The 16,293-nt window shown below is 43.5% G+C and overlaps 1 protein-coding gene across 1 annotated transcript in view; it reads right to left on the bottom strand.

Moving 5' to 3' along the window:
- FCRL4 (Fc receptor like 4) overlaps positions 1-16,293 on the bottom strand; it is a 53,215-nt gene that overhangs the window by 13,164 nt on the left and 23,758 nt on the right. Inside the window, 4 exon segments of the mRNA XM_040229911.1 lie at positions 6,436-6,723; positions 7,523-7,807; positions 8,249-8,503; positions 9,878-10,132. Of these exon segments, the coding sequence (XP_040085845.1) occupies positions 6,436-6,723; positions 7,523-7,807; positions 8,249-8,503; positions 9,878-10,132 (1,083 nt within the window).

The following is a 16,293-nucleotide window of genomic DNA, read 5'->3' as shown; positions in this document are numbered from 1 at the left end:
TCAGACAGAGGGAAAGACAAATATTTTATGATCTCACTTACATATAGAATCTTTCAAAACAAAAACAAAAAACAGAATGAATTGGTGGTTGCCAGGGGTAGGGGGTGGAGGGTAGGAGAAATGGGTGAAGGTGGTCAAAGGATACAAACTTCCAGTTATAAAATGAGTAAGTTTGGAGGATGTGATGTATACAATGGTGATTATAGCTAAGAACATATTGTAAATATATTTGAAAGCTGCTAAGATAGACCAACCTAGACAGCATATTAAAAAGCAGAGACATTATTTTGCCAACAAAGGTCCGTCTAGTCAAGGCTATGATTTTTCCAGTAGTCATGTATGGGTGCAAGAGTTGGACTATAAAGAAAGCTGAGTGCCGAAGAATTGATGCTTTTGAACTGTGGTGTTGGAGAAGAGTCTTGAGAGTCCCTTGGACTGCAAGGAGATCCAACCAGTCCATTCTGAAGGAGATCAGTCCTGAATATTCATTGGAAGGACTGATGTTGAAGCTGAAACGCCAATACTTTGGCCACCTGATGCGAAGAGCTGACTCATTTGAAAAGACCCTGATGCTGGGAAAGATTGAAGGCGGGAGGAGAAGGGGACGACAGAGGATGAGATGGTTGGATGGACAGGAGTTTGAGTAAACTCTGGGAGTTGGTGATGGACAGGGAGGCCTGGTGTGCTGCAGTCCATGGGGTCACAAAGAGTCAGACACGACTGAGTGACTGAACTGAACTGAACTGATGATAGTAGATTATAAAAGCTCTTATCACATATATACTCACAAAATTGCAACTGTGTAAGGTGATGGATGTGTTAAAAAACTTTTTGTGATAATACATTTGAAATATATACATGCAGCAAATCACTATATTGTATACTGTAAACTTACATGGTGTTGTATGTCAATTATATCTCACTATGAGTGGAATAGCAACAAAAAGGAAGGCATAAACTCTAAAATTAGGCTGTTAGGTTGGAGTCATTCCTCTTTTTACTACCTGTGTGGCCAGCAACATTTATTTAATCTTCCCTGTTTGTCAGTTTTCTTATCTGTAAAATGGAGATAATAGTAACTATAACAGTACTATTGTTGGTGGATAAAAATGAGTTAATAAAGTGCTTTGAATGGTTCTTAACATATGATAAGTGCTATGTCTATGTAAGCATTATCTCTTATTCATTGCCCTTACATTATGCCCTCAGTTCAGTACAGCTGCTCAGTCATGTCTGACTCTTTGCAACCCCATGGATTGCAGCACTCCAGGCTTCCCTGTCCATCACCAACTCCCAGAGCTTGCTCAAAATCATGTCCATTGAGTCGGTGATGCCATCCCATCATCTCATCATCTGTCATCCCCTTCTCCTTCTGCTTTCAGTCTTTTCCAGCATCAGGGCCTTTTCTAATGCCCTCACCCTCAGAAATTTCATGGCCCTTTGACAAGGGACACCCTCACATATTAGGCTCACTTTCACACAGCACCAGGTGGTGCAATGGTAAAGAATCTACCTGCCAAAGCAGGAGATTCAAGAGACTTGTGTTCGATCCCTGGGTCAGGAAGATCCCCTGGAGCAGAAAATGGCAACCCACTCCAGTATTCTTGCCTGGACTATTGCCTGGACAGCAGAGCCTAGTGGGCTACAGTCCTTGGGTCACAAAGAGTTGGACACAACTGAGCATGCACACAGCACTACCTTAGCCAACTTCAGCCCATTCTATGGACTGAACTGTGTTCCACCAAAGTTCATAACTGAAGTGGTTCTAACCCTGGTGAGACGGCTTTGGAGATGGTGCCTTTGAGAGGTAGTTAGGTTTAGATGAAGCCGTGAGAATGGTCCTTCATGATGGGATTAGGGCCCTTAAAAGAACAGATCCCAGAGATCTCTCTCACTCTCTCCCCAGCTCTGTCGCATGAGGACACAGCCAGAGGGCAGCAATCTGCAAGCAAGGAACAGGGGTCTCTCCAGAAACTAACCATGCCAGCAACCTGATTTCAGTCCTGATCTCAGACTTCCAGCCTCTGAAACTGTAAGAAACAAATTCCTGCTCTTAAAGCCACCCTGTCTATTGTATCTTGTTACAGCAATGCAAGCTAAGACAGCCTACCTTGGCACTAGTGCTCCAGGCTACCTCAGAGTTTCTATCCTGCTACGCTATTTGCTATGCTATATGACATTTCTAAGCACAGAGATTTTGCAGGAGGTCCACAAATTAAAAAGAAGACATTCTGGTTCTGTTGCATATCAACTGAATCCTCGAAATCTGCTTAAACTCTGAGATCATCTGTTTCCTTGCAGAGCAGTTGTGAGAATAAAATGAAATTACATGTGTGAAAGAACCAGTTCACTGCCTGTATCAGAGGATGCTGATTCATTCTACTGACCTTAAAATTCAAAAGGAAAGGTGAGAAATTTTACATGTAGGTGTGAATTACCAACAGATTCACAATTATTCTCTTTCAGGGATTGTAAGTAAACTTCTCAGTATAAGAGTCTTCCTGGACTCATGTTGAGTGCAGTAAATCAGACAGAGAAAGACAAATATCACATGATACCATTTATACGTGGAGTCTGAAAAAAAAGGCGGGGTACAAATGAACTTATCTGCACAACAGAAATAGTTACAGAGGCAGAAAACAAACTTGGGCTTTCCTGGTGGCTCAGATGATAACGTATCTGCATTCAGTGCAGGAGATCCAGGTTTGATCCCTGGGTCTGGGAGATCCCCTTGAGAAGAAAATGGCTACCCACTCCAGTATTCTTGCCTGGAGAATCCCATGGACAGAGGAGCCCGGGGACTATTGTCCATGGAATTGCAGAGTCAAACATGTCTGAGCAGCTAAGCACAAGCATACAAAACAAACTTATAGTTGCTGCTGCTGCTGCTGCTAAGTCACTTCAGTCGTGTCTGACTCTGTGTGACCCCATAGACAGCAGCCCACCAGGCTCTCCCGTCCCTGGGATTCTCCAGGCTAGGGGATAAATTAGAAGATTGGGATTGATATATGCACAGTGTGCGTGTATGCTGAGCTGCTTCAGTCATGTCTGACTCCTTGTGACCCTGTGGACTGGAGCCCACCAGGTTCCTCTGTCCATGGAGATTCTCCAGGCAAGAATACTGGAGTGGGTTGCCATGCCCTCCCATATATACACTGTGTGTTAGTCGCTCAGTCGTGCCCAACTCTTTGTGACCCCATGGACTGCAATGCACCAGGTTCCTCTGTCCATGAGATTTTCCAGGCAAGGATACTGGAGTGGGTTGCCATTTCCTTCTCCAGGGGATCTTCCCAACCCAGGGATTGAACCTGGGTCTCCTGCACTGCAGGCAAATTCTTTACTGACTGAGCTACAAGGGAAGCCCATATATACACTACTACATACAAAACAGATCACTGATAAGGACCTACTGTATAGCACAGGGTAATTGTTAGTTGCTCAGTTGTGTCTGACTCTCAAAACCCCATGGACTGTAGCCCTCAGGCTCATGTGTCCATGGAATTTTCCAGGCAAGAATACTGGAGTGGGTTGCCATTCCCTTCTCCAGGGGATCTTCCCAGCACAGAGATCAAACCTGGGTCTTCTGTATTGCAGGTAGATTCTTTACCATTTGGGCCACCAGGAAGTCCTATATAGCACAGGATATAGCTCAATACTCCATATATATAGTTCAATACTCCATAAGGACCTATATGGGGAAAGAATCTTAAAAAGAATGGATATATGTATATGTATAGCAGACTCATTTTGCTATACACCTGAAACTAACACAACATTGTAAATCAACTATACTACAATAAAATTTAAAAGAAAATCAGCAAACAAAAAAGCCTTCCTAGAGAAGCAATGTTCCTACCCTCAGTGTCACTCTGGATTCTAGGGCGTTCAAGACTCTTCAGAGGTTGTCTTATGGGCAGCTTTCAGCTTTGCTAATCTCTTTTTCCCTTCGCCCACCTGATTCTTGAAATGTCATTTTAACGGTATTTCAGGCTTAGCCTCTGCCCTTCTCTGCTGGGAATTACACCCAATATTACTGTTCAAGAAATTTTGAGGGTGAGATGCAGACCCTCCTGTGGCATCTATTTGGGGGAAGACATGTCAGTTCCCCTGACCTGGGAAGGCCCTGCTTGATCACGGGACATGCCTCAAGGGAGTTGAAGGGAAAATTGTAGAGCAGCTGTGCCATTAGCAACCCCTTGCCGGAGCCACTAACCGAACTGTTTAGGGTTATGGCTCAGTCAGGGCTGACTGGTTTTATATAAACAGCACAGTTCTCTGCTTATTTAGCATGGTGGACAGTGGTACTTCAAAAAACTTTGACAACAGTTTCTGTCTCTGAGCTAAAAGATTGTATTGAGGTTCAAATCCAGGCTGCTAGGTAGAAGCTTTGTGACCTAATGCAAACCAGCAAACTTTTTTGAGTTTCACTTTCCTTTTCTGTAGAATGAAGATAACGATATCTTTCTTTTCTAGGATTATTATTATGATAAGCAAAAGTGATATATGCAAAATATATTCACTCAGCAAATATTTACTGAATGCTTATTATGAGCTGATCAGTAGAATAGGCACTTATGATAACAAATAGTCAAAATAGAGATCTACCTTCATGAAGCTACTGTGGGAGGTATGGAAGTGTTGAAAGTGTCAGTCAGTCATGTCTGACTCTTTGTGGCCCCATGAACTATAGCCCACCAGGCTCTCTGTCCTTGGGGATTATCCAGACAAGAATACTGGGATGGGTTGCCATTCCCATCTTCAGGGGATCTTCCCAATTCAGGGACTGAACCCAGGTCTCCTGCATCGCAGGTGGGTTCTTTACCATCTGAGCTACCAGGGAAGCCCTCACGGGGGGTGTGGAAGGAGACAGCAAAGGCTACATGGTATGGGAGTTTGTGAGGCATGCTGCAAGGAAGAAACAAGAAGGACCAGGAGAGGGAGGGCCTTGGTGAAGAGCTGCTACATTGTATAGTATGGCTGGGAAGGTCTCATTGAGGTGAATAGAGTTCTGAAGGAAGCAGGGGAATGAGCATGAGGATATCAGGGAAGAGCATTGCAAAGGCCCTGTGGTGGAATGTGACTGAAAGGTTTGAAGAAGAGACAGGGGGTCCTGGTGGCTCAGGTGGAGAAGGGGGGTGGTGAACCATTAGGTCACAGTAGTAGGACCAACAGATCGCCAGGACCTGGTGGAATGTTGAGAGGACATTGGTTCTCTCTCTGAAGGAGATAGGGAGCCATGGGAAGAAGAGAAACATGATCTGATTTACAGCTTAGAGTTCCTTCCAATGCTGTGTTAAGAACAGGCTGTGTAGAAGCACAGATAAAACAGAAGAACAGTATTATTGCAGTCATCCAGGTGGCTTGGATCAGGTGGTAGGAGTGGATGTGGTGGCAGTTAGTCATATTCTGGTGATATTTTGAAGGCAGAGCTATCAGACTTGCAGGTAAATTCGAGGTGGAGGGTCTATAATGACGCCTGGCTCATGGGCTGTAGCCCAAGATCCTCTGCCAATGGGATTTTCTAGGCAAGAATACCAGAGCACAGTGCCATTTCCTACTCCAGGGAAAAATGTGATGAAGGTCCAGTAACGAAAACTTAAAAGGAGCATCTGATGAATAGGTATAATAGTACCTACTGGAATGAGGAAAGCCTGATAGTGACAGGTCTGAAAGAAAATAGAAGTGAAGACAGTGAGTAGAGATAACTCTTTTAAGGGGTTTAAATATAAAGGAAGGCAGGAAAATCTTTGCTTTCCTGTAGTTAGCCCAGGATGCAAGTGAACCTGAAATAGAGGCTGCATTGAAGCCCCATAGGAATCATTTCTTCAGTGCCATAGCGGCTGAGTGGGAACCTGGCTTGACTTTTTATGACTCCATGGAGATAGATGAATGGATAGAGAGATATAAGCTAGGACTGTGCAATCCCAAAGGAAGGCTTATCTCCTCTATGGACATTTAGGGGCTCTATATTCACTCTTGGTACTTGTAAGTTTTTAACTTGCATGCCATTTGGTACTAAGATACTCTTAGACCCTCAGTAACAGAGTAAAATGATGCCTTAGATCTTTGGTCCTGTGGGTTGATTTACTGAAAGGAGAGTATAGTTGACACTTGGGATGGTGGAGCTATGCCCTACCAAAACACTACTAATGACATGACGCTGTTCTTGGAGAGCAACAAAACAATGGATCAGCATAAAAACACACAAAATCATCCCCAAGGGGTGAAATGGTTCCTGGACAGCATTAGCTCACTGGAGTACCTCCTCACAACCTGAATTATTGATATTTAATGGAAGAAAGTGTCTATCACCTTGGAAGATGGCAGAGTGGAAATGAAATTTAAAAAGGAGAATCGTAAAGATAGTGTTGGCTATGTCCACTCCTAATTTGAGAAATATGGGAATAAATAAGAGCAACGGGGATTACACCTTACTTCTCACAGTGACGTTCACTGCCTGGCTCTGCATGAGGCCGTAGCCGTTGTCTGCTGTGCAGTAGTAGCGCCCGGCATGGCTCTCCCCGATAACAGGGATCTCCAGCTCTGCTCTCCGGGAGCGCTGGCTTTTCTGCCCCAGACTCTCTCTCGTGTCCTCTCTGTGCCAAGAGAACGTGGTGTTCCCAGTGCCTTTGGCCACAGAGCAGACAAGGACCAGCGTCTCCCCTTCAACCACCTGGTCTTCTTGGGGCTGGGTCTCCAGGAGCACTCCAGACACAGGGATTCCTGTGTGAACACAGGACGACAGGTGAGGGCGTGATGGGAGGAGGCTGGGGCTGGGATGTTGGACAGGGGCGCTTTTCATGGGACTTGAAGATACACTCTTCTGCAGGTGCTAGCACTGTAGCCCAGAGATTGCAGATTTCAGACCTAGAGCATCACTAAATGTAATAACCTTTTCATCCTGATACACAGGCTCCAGGAGAGAAAAATTGACTCTCCTTGGAAAAGTGTTTGGGTTTTATGTCAAGTCCTAGTTATTAGTCTGAATTATTTTAATCCCAGAGAGATAATAGCAATAGTTGCTATCATTACATTGGCCTAGACTACATCTTTTTCCACCAGTCCTGCTTTGGTGCTTAAGACAAGCCGATATTTACTGTATTTATCTTTCTATGTATGTATGTCCTCCTTTTCCACTTTACACATCACACTGGTTGTTGTTACCAGCTGAGGTCCACCTCTGTGGTTATGTGTTTTCTAAACAGTTTCCCCAAAGACCTGACATCCTAGAATCTGTCGATTCAGTAGCAAAGCATTTAGCTTCTTGTTTTCATTTTGTTTTCCCCAACTCTGTATCTACCTCCATGAATCACCTCTGTCATTTCAAGGTGCTGGCATTTTAAAGAAATGCTAAGTCTTTAGAGAAATATAGATGGAAGCAAAATCCTGTATTTCTTTTATTATAGTACCTCACTTCTCATGAGATCTAAGCCTGGAGCCTCTGTCAGGCTGACAAAATCCATCTGTGCTGGGCAGTCCCTACCCGCAAGGGGCCATCACAGCCTGGCCCTCCAACACTCACTCTGCACGTCAATCTGAAGTGGGAGGCTGCGTTTGTGGATGCCACCGGTCACTGTTTCAGCACCACACCAGTATGATCCTGAGTCTTCTCTCCAAATGGCTGTGATCTGGAGGTTCGGGGACCCGCTCCAGTTTGAGATCATGACCCCGTCGTCTCTGAAGAAGGCAAAGTGAAGCCGAGTGTCCCGCCGCTCCAGCGGGAGCTGCGTCCCGCAGCTCAGGTTTACAGGCTTCCCCTCTATAGGCTGGGAATCTGTGACTTCCAGCTTTGGACGTGAAAATAATTCTAGAGAGAAGAGGGAAACCAAACTCTCAGAATGAGGCTGGCTTGGATTCTTGGTTCCAGAAAACTTCAGACATCCAACAAGACAAACTTATTGGCCTCTCTATTAACATTTTTCTTTCCCAGGACTATTTAAGTTAAATTACTCCACCTTCTCTACCTCTTAGAGGACTTAGGTCACAAATTTATCCCACATTCGCTATGGTATCAGCTTATATAGGGAATTTCCTGGAGGTTTAGTTGTAAAGACAGTGTGCTTTCGCTGCCGAGAGCTCTGTTTCAGTCCTGATCAGGGAACTAAGAAAATCCCACGAGCCGTGAGGCACACCAAAACAAATCAGTAAACAAACAGACAGAAAAACTGCTTATATAGACCCCACTCAGGTGCCCAGTTTACCCCACCCTGACACTGCTAAGGAAATGTGTATGAAATTAAGGGTTTACCTTGAATTTGAATATTTGTCTGACTTGTTTTCAATACATAAGCATTTTCCAAGAATCCAATGCACTGGTAACAGCCACTGTTATTTAAACTTGCTTTCGGTATCAAAAGATCAAAGCTTTCATCAGTACCAGAAATAATTTTTCGATTCCAAGTATACTTCACCACAGCCAGTTTCTCTCTCCCCCTTTTCTGGCATCTCAGAACCAGCTCATCACCTTCAAACACAGAATATGGCACCTGGAGGATGAGGGAGGCTGGAAATCACACAGAGATAAGACACTGTCATTCGGGCACTCTTTCCTCTGAGTCTCCTGAATTGCAGAGTTTTTCTTTTTCTTCCTTTTCCCTCCCCAGGATTTAGTCTCCTGATCCAAGCTCTTTCATCTCCTTCCAAATCAGTGTGACTTGCTTCAGATACAATTCCTAAATAAATCCCAGACACATCTATTTAATCATTCAAGGACAGATTCCAAAATAAAAGGATTCTAACATGGAGAGGAAAAGCTGAGAGTTGTGACCAAAATCTCTGACATCGTTGAATACAGCAAAGATCAGCACCAATCTACTGACTAGATAACAGGAGCTGTCAAAGACGTTTTCGGAGAAATACACTAGGAAGTGTTACAGTGCATTGAGGTGCACTAGGCAGAGGGTTTGTGGTCATAGACACAAAGCCGGGGTCGAGAGACAGTGAATGTGGTCCACTCATGAACCTCTCATGCCCTGCAGATCCTGATTAGAGACAAGTTCTACCCTTTCTCTCTGAGATGATGGCAGTGAATGCCTGCTCCTATTGACCAATGCCTGGGGAGTGATCAAACCAGGGGTCCCCGACACCCAGACCACGGACAGTGGCCCATTAGGAACCAGGCTGCACAGCAGGAGGTGAACAGCAGGCAAGCAAGCAAAGCTTCACTTGTATTTACAGCTGCTCCCCATCACTCACATCTCTACCTGTGATCCGCTTCCTGTCAGAGCAGCAGCAGCATTAGATTCTCATAGAAGCATGAACCCTACTGCACTTGAATCATCCCCAAACCATCCCCTTACTCCCTACTCCATGAAAGAGTTCTCTTCCACTGCAATGGTCCGTGGTGCCAAAAAGGTTGGGGACCAGTGCTCTAAGTGAAGATCTTTGGACCAGGAAAAACTGGACGAAGAGACAGGTGTGACAATTAGACAGGAAAGTAGTGGAGAAGGGACAAATCCTAAGACAGGTGAGGACACAAGGCCTGAGGATGGAGATGTCTCACCTCTGAATTCCTGTTTTAGGGCACTTTTTACTTTCTATTTTGTGCTCAGCACATTCATGTAGACGTAATTTCTCCCAAAGGAGGCTACAGTGTTGTTAAAGACAGGACCTAAGACAGCTTTACTTCTGAATCCCCTAAAACTAACTCCTTCCTTTAATTATGTAAGTGTGCAAGATGTCTGCTGATTAATGTTAGACGTTTAAACTCTGATGTCAATAGTAGTTTGAAAACCACCTATAGACAATGCGGGAGGTCGGACATGAAACTGAAAGATCAAGGCTTAGAGTAGAATGAAGACTTTTCTTGGGAAATCCGGGGAGCTAAGATGTACTGAAACCACTTCCCAAGTTTTCACTGATTCACCTACTTTCTCACCTGAAGAAAAGATCAAGTGCACAGGGTTACTTGGGAGTGAGCCTGGGGCCTGGCACCTGTACTGTCCAGAATCACGAACCTCAAGGGTATTTCCTGGAGTTTCACGTGGACGTGCTTTCCCAGAGAACCAACGGTAGCCTTGTAATTTTTCTTGTGCATAGAAGTGAAATCCACTGCAAGTCAGATTCACTCTCTCTCCACGGAAGACAGTGGTCCACGGAGGCTGGACGGAAATCACAGATTTGTGTACAGTAGCTGGAGAGAAGAGAAATAAGTCTGAGGTGAAGGTGCCTGCATCCCCACCCAGGCAGTTTGTGTGGAATGGACCAGAAGACCTGGCTTTGGAGAATCTCTGAAAGAACCTGTGGCCGGGCTGCTGTTTTTCCAGGTTTCAAATTTGCTGACTGTCTTACTCAAGAGTGTCAGCAGCTGCTCTACGGTCTACAGGAGAATACTGGCCTGAACAGAGGGCAACCCAGCAGGACCTACTCAGCATGGGATATCAGTGATGGGAGACTTGCCAACCCCCTTACCTTTTCAAACAGGCCATATCCTCAAGTAGATTCCTCCTGGGCTCCTTCCCACCCGGACTCTTTGTGTTACATGCATTTCTCTAAGATGAGCATTTGTCTGGCAAGGCCACAAAGTGGGGTGAGGGATTATAGAGGGAGGGAGTGTAGGAATTTTGGGTCAATTCTACAGTTAGGGAAAAGGGTCTAAATAGTACTTTTACCAACAAGAAGTCGGTAGGGCTGTTATGAGCAGGCTGTTGTCTGAAGTGGGAATTACCCTGAAATAACTACAAAGGGTATGAGTGCTGGGAACCAGGTGCTTCTAAATCCCCACACCTCAAAGATACTCATTCATGAAAATAAAATGTGGGCCCTGCATAAAATCAAGCCTCAAGATCTTTGAATTATTGATGGACAGGAGCTGGAGAATGTAAGCATAAACACAAATTTAAAAGAAGAGGTTTCATTCTCCCTGTTGAAAGTAAGAGAAACAACTCTCTCTCTCTGTTTTTTTTTCTTCAGAATTTCTTTCAAATATATGTGACTCTTTATAATTGCTAAAAAGTCTTGCCTGTCTCACAACTCGGAACCATCTTTCTCAAGAAGGAGCCATCTTTTTGAAATGCAGCCATGTAGGGGGATAGCTCCCCTGGCTCCTGACTCCCCATTACCATGGAAGGGTAAGAGTTTACCTTTGGTGTGTACCTTGCTCCAATATGCAATAGTACCTCCAGTCTTACCTAAAGATATGTGCGAGCTAAGTTGCTTCAGTCGTATCTGACTCTATGTGACCCTGTGGACTGCAGTCTGGCAGGCTCCTCTGTCTATGGGATTCTCCAGGCAAAAATACTGGAATGGGTTGCCATGTACTCCTCCAGGGGATCTTCCTGATCTAGGGATCGAACCTACACCTCCTGCTTCAAAGGCAGATACTTTACCCACTGAGCCACTTGGAAAGCCCCTTACATAAATATATGAAACAGTTATTTCTCCTCTGGATAAAAGAGAACTAGAGTGATAAATTGGCTTTCCCTGGTGGTTCAGAAGGTAAAGAATCCTCCAAAATACTGGAGACTCGGGTTTGATCCCTGGGTCGGGAAGATCCTCTGGAGGAGGGAATGGATACCCAATCCAGTATTTTTATCCTGGAGCATTCCACGGTCAGAGGAGCTTGGGCTGCAGTCTATGGGGTCTCAAAGAGTCAGAGACAACAGAGCAACTGACAGTAAATATGTGGCAAAAGGTGCTGTCAAGTCTTCCTGCTTGAGAACTAATTATTGCTTAATCTGGTAAACATGGATGTAATGGGCTGAATCCCTTTGGCCATATAAGAATGAGAGATCCCTTTTCTATCTTTGCCATCTCTTTGTGGATTGCCTGTGATAGGCATTGCATTCTGCTTTAATGCTGCAATTCAGTTCAGTTCAGTGGCTCAATCATGTCCGACTCTTTGCAACCCCGTGGACTGCAGCACGCCAGGCCTTCCTGTCCATCACCAACTCCCAGTGTTTACTCAAACTCATGTCCATTGAGTCGGTGATGACATCCAACCTCTCATCCTCTGTCATCACCTTCTTCTGCCTTCAATTTTTCCCAGCACCAGGGTCTTTTCCAATGAGTCAGCTCTTTACATCAGGTGGCCAAAGTATTGAAGATTCAGCTTCAACATCAGTCCTTCCAAAGAATATTCAGGACTGATTTCCTTTAGGATGGACTGATTGGATCTCTTTGCAGTCCAGGGGATTCTGAAGAGTCGTATCCAACGCCACAGTTCAAAAGCATCAATTCTTTGGCACTCAGCTTTCTTTATAGTCCAACTCTCACATCTACTACACATGACTACTGGAAAAACCATAGCTTTGACTAGATGAACCTTTGTTGGCAAAGTAATGTCTCCGCTTTTTAATACACTGTCTAGGTTGGTCATAACTTTCCTTCCAAGGAGTAAGTGTCTTTTAATTTCTTGGCTGCAATCACCATCTGCAGTGATTTTGGAGCCCAAACTAATAAAGTCTGCCCCTGTTTCCCCATTTATTTGCCATGAAGTGATGGGACCAGATGCCATGATCTCAGTTTCTGAATGTTGAGCTTTAAGCTAACTTTTTCCCTCTCCTCTTTCACTTTCATCAAGAGGCTCTTTAGTTCTTCTTCACTTTCTGCCATAAGGGTGGTGTCATCTGCATATCTGAGGTTATTGATATTTCTCCCGTAATCTTCCAGCTTGTGCTTCATTCAGCCCAGCATTTTTCATGATGTATTCTGCATATAAGTTAAATAAGCAGAGTGACAATATACACCCTTGGTGTACGTTTTCCCTATTTGGAACCAGTATGTTGTTCCATGTCTAGTTCTAACATTGCTTTCTGACCTGCATAAAGATTTCTCAAGAGGCAGGTTAGGTGGTCTGGTATTCCCATCTCTGTAAGAATTTTCCACAGTTTCTTGTGATCCACACAGTCAAAGGCTTTGGTGTAGTCAATAAAGCAGAAATACATGTTTTTTCTGGAACTCTCTTGCTTTCTTGATGATCCAGCACATGTCAGCAATTTGATCTCTGGTTCCTCTGCCTTTTTTAAAACCAGCTTGGATATTTGGAAGTTCACAGTTCATGCATTGTTGAAGTCTGGCTTGGAGAATTTTAAGCATTGCTTTACTAGCGTGTGAGATGAGTGCAATTGTGTGGTAGTTTGAGCATTCTTTGGCATTACCTTTTTGGGGGGATTGGAATGAAAATTGACCTTTTCCAGTCCTGTGGCCACTGCTGAGTTTTCCAAATTTGCTGGCACATTGAGTGCAGCACTTTGACAGCATCATCTTTTAGGATTTGAAATAGCTCAACTGGAATTCCATCACCTTCACTAGCTTTGTTGCTTCCTAAGGCCCACTTGACTTCACATTCCAGGATGTCTGGCTCTAGGTGAATGATCACATTGTGATTATCTGGGTCATGAAGATCTTTTTTGTATAGTTCTTCTGTGTATTCTTGTCACCTCTTCTTAGTATCTTCTGCTTCTGTTAGGTCCATACCATTTCTGTCCTTTATTGAGCCCATCTTTGCATGAAATGTTCCCTTGGTATCTCTAATTTTCTTGAAGAGATCTCTAGTCTTTCCCATTCTATAGTCTTCCTCTATTTCTTTGCACTGGTCACTTCTGCTTCTGCTAAGTCGCTTCAGTCGTGTCCGACTCTGTGTGACCCCATAGACGGCAGCCCACCAGGCTCCTCCATCCCTGGGATTCTCCAGGCAAGAACACTAGAGTGGGTTACCATTTCCTTCTTCCATACACTGATCATTGAGGAAGGCTTTCTTATCGCTCCTTGCTATTCTTTGGAACTCTACATTCAAATGGGTATATCTTTCCTTTTCTCCTTTACTTTTGGATTCTCTTCTTTTCACAGCTATTTGTAAGGACTCCTCAGCCAGCCATTTTGCTTTTTTGCATTTTTTTTTTCCCCTTGGGGATGGTCTTGATCCCTGTTTCCTGCACAATGTCTCAAACCTCTGTCCCTAGTTCATCAGGCACTCTATCAGATCTAGTCCCTTAAATCTATTCCTCATTTCCACTGTATAATCGTAAGGGATTTGATTTAATGCTTATTTAGTACTAAAAGCATTTTCTCTTTTTCTTACCTTTCTGGAGAGGATTTCTGGGTTGGTAGATTTTGTTTTTACTTTACTTCCCACAGTTATTACTGTGGTTCTTTCTTATCTGAATGTTTATTTTCTAAGTTTTGCTGTTTCAAGGTTGTGAGAGTTAGTAACTGATGAGTGAAGGTACAACTGTGGCATAAAAATTATTCTGAACTGAGGGCATAAGATAAAAGATTCTATTTATTCATTTTTATTCTGAATTCCCTTATCTGTCTAAAAGCAAAGCCAGTGAAAACAGTCAATTGTCATAAATCACCTTCCCAGGAGCAAATAAACAATCAGCTCTTATCACCAGCTACTGAAAGTCAATACCACACCTAAACAGACATTGTGACAAAACTAGCTTAGCTCCCATCTATTCTTTTAAGGGCCTATTTATCTTTTCTAAAACCTATTTGTTTTCCAGTAAGTGGCCTTCCAGTCAATCCTAAAGGAAATCAACCCTGAATATTCATTGGAAGCACTAATACTGAAGCTGAAGCTCCGATACTTTGGCCACCTGATACAAAGAGCTGACTCATTGGAAAACACCCTGCTTGATGCTGGGAAAGGTTGAGGGCAAAAGGAGAAAGGAGCGACAAAGGATGAGACAGTTGAATGGCATCCCTGGCTCAATGGACATGAGTCTGAGCAAACTTCAGAAGATGGTGAAGGACAGGGAACCCTGGTGTGCTGCAGTACCTGGGGTCGCAAAGAGTCAGACACAACTGAGCAACTCAACAGCAACAACAACGAAGTGACCTTCTTGCCCTTCTCCCCTTCTTTCCAATCCAGATATTACATAATTCCCGAATTCTAGCACTTCCTTAGGTTGTCTTTTTCTATGTACTCCTGAAGTTTTGAATAAAAATTTTTCTTTTCTCTTGCCAATCTGTCTTTTGTCAGTTTCATTTGCAATCCTCCATTATAAACATAAGAGGATAGAAAAAAAAGTTTCCATCTTTGACATAATAAAAGTCATTGCAAACCAAATTATTCACAAAGATCCACACAAAATTTCTCACTCCTTTAATGTTGCTATCTAGCCAGAACAATGCTTTGACAGGCTAATCTTTCATGGTATGTACAATGAAAATTGATTGTTAAAGTGATACTTCAGATTCTGTCAAAGATGCAGTAACTCATGAAGGTGGTAAAAGTTCTATGAGACCACTGCTCTGATGCCTCCAAAGTCACTGACTAGTAGAGCAAGATCTGTTAACAACTGAAGAGGGGAAATCAGTAATAGGAACAATACTTGTTTGGTTTCTGAAACTTAGTCCCAGTGCCCATCTGTTGAGCCTGTTGCCCGCCGATAAGTTTGAAAAACGGAAGCACTAACTGCCCAGCTATGTGACACAGTTCTGAGTAAGGAGATGTCAGAAGAATAAAGCCAGGAGTGAAATAAGAGGTGAGGATTCTGGGGAAAAGTTTTTCCTTTATGGTGAAGGGAGAGAAGCATAGCAGGGCAGCTCCTCTGCTGTTTGAGTTTCCTACTCCTCCCTCCCCCACGCTTTCCTGCTTTGCACACAGTTGTGATGCCTGAAGCTGCGACTGCGATCACATACCGAAAAAAAAAAAACAAAACAAAACAATATTTGCTTCATGCTTTGGTCCACAAATTGCCTATGGTAATCTAAATTTTGTGATGAGAAAAACAAAGTAAATTATTTCCATTTATATTATCTTTTTTTCAAAAGTAATATCTCAATGTTGAGGATTCGCAATTTACCATAAAATTGTAAGTGGAATCACTTAAGTGTCTTTTTATCTTAGTACAGGTGATACTCAGATAAAGAGGAGCATCTGTATTTAAGGGTGTATAAGCAATTACTTTTTTAAAAGCTTGAGACTTTTCATGCATGAGTGCTACGTGGCTTCAGCCGTGTCTGACTCTTTGTGATCCTATGGACTATAGCCCGCCAGGCTCCTCTGTCCGTGGGATTCTCTAGGCAAGGACATTGGAGTGGGTGCCATGCCCTCCTCCAGGGGACTTTCCTGACCTGGGGATTGAACCCACATCTCTTGCAGCTCTTGCACTGCAGGTGAATTTTTTTTTTTTTTTTCTGCTGAGCCGCCAGGGAAGCCCTGAGACTTTACCTATTCTTAACTTTTTCCATAAGAAAAATACACCCAAATACACCTTAGAATTACACGCAAATGTAATGAAAATACTCTGGGGACAAAAATTATAGAGTGACCTGAATGCTTGTTTTAAACAAGAGAACTAAGTGTTCTGTTTGGTTATATAAACATTCACATGTCTCTGCAGA

The sequence above is a fragment of the Oryx dammah genome, unplaced genomic scaffold, assembly GCF_014754425.2.
Source record: "Oryx dammah isolate SB20612 unplaced genomic scaffold, SCBI_Odam_1.1 HiC_scaffold_28, whole genome shotgun sequence".
In the NCBI taxonomy this organism is placed as follows: domain Eukaryota; kingdom Metazoa; phylum Chordata; class Mammalia; order Artiodactyla; family Bovidae; genus Oryx; species Oryx dammah.
Note: the sequence above shows the minus strand (reverse complement) of the source record. Positions and strands in the feature narration are given on the sequence as shown.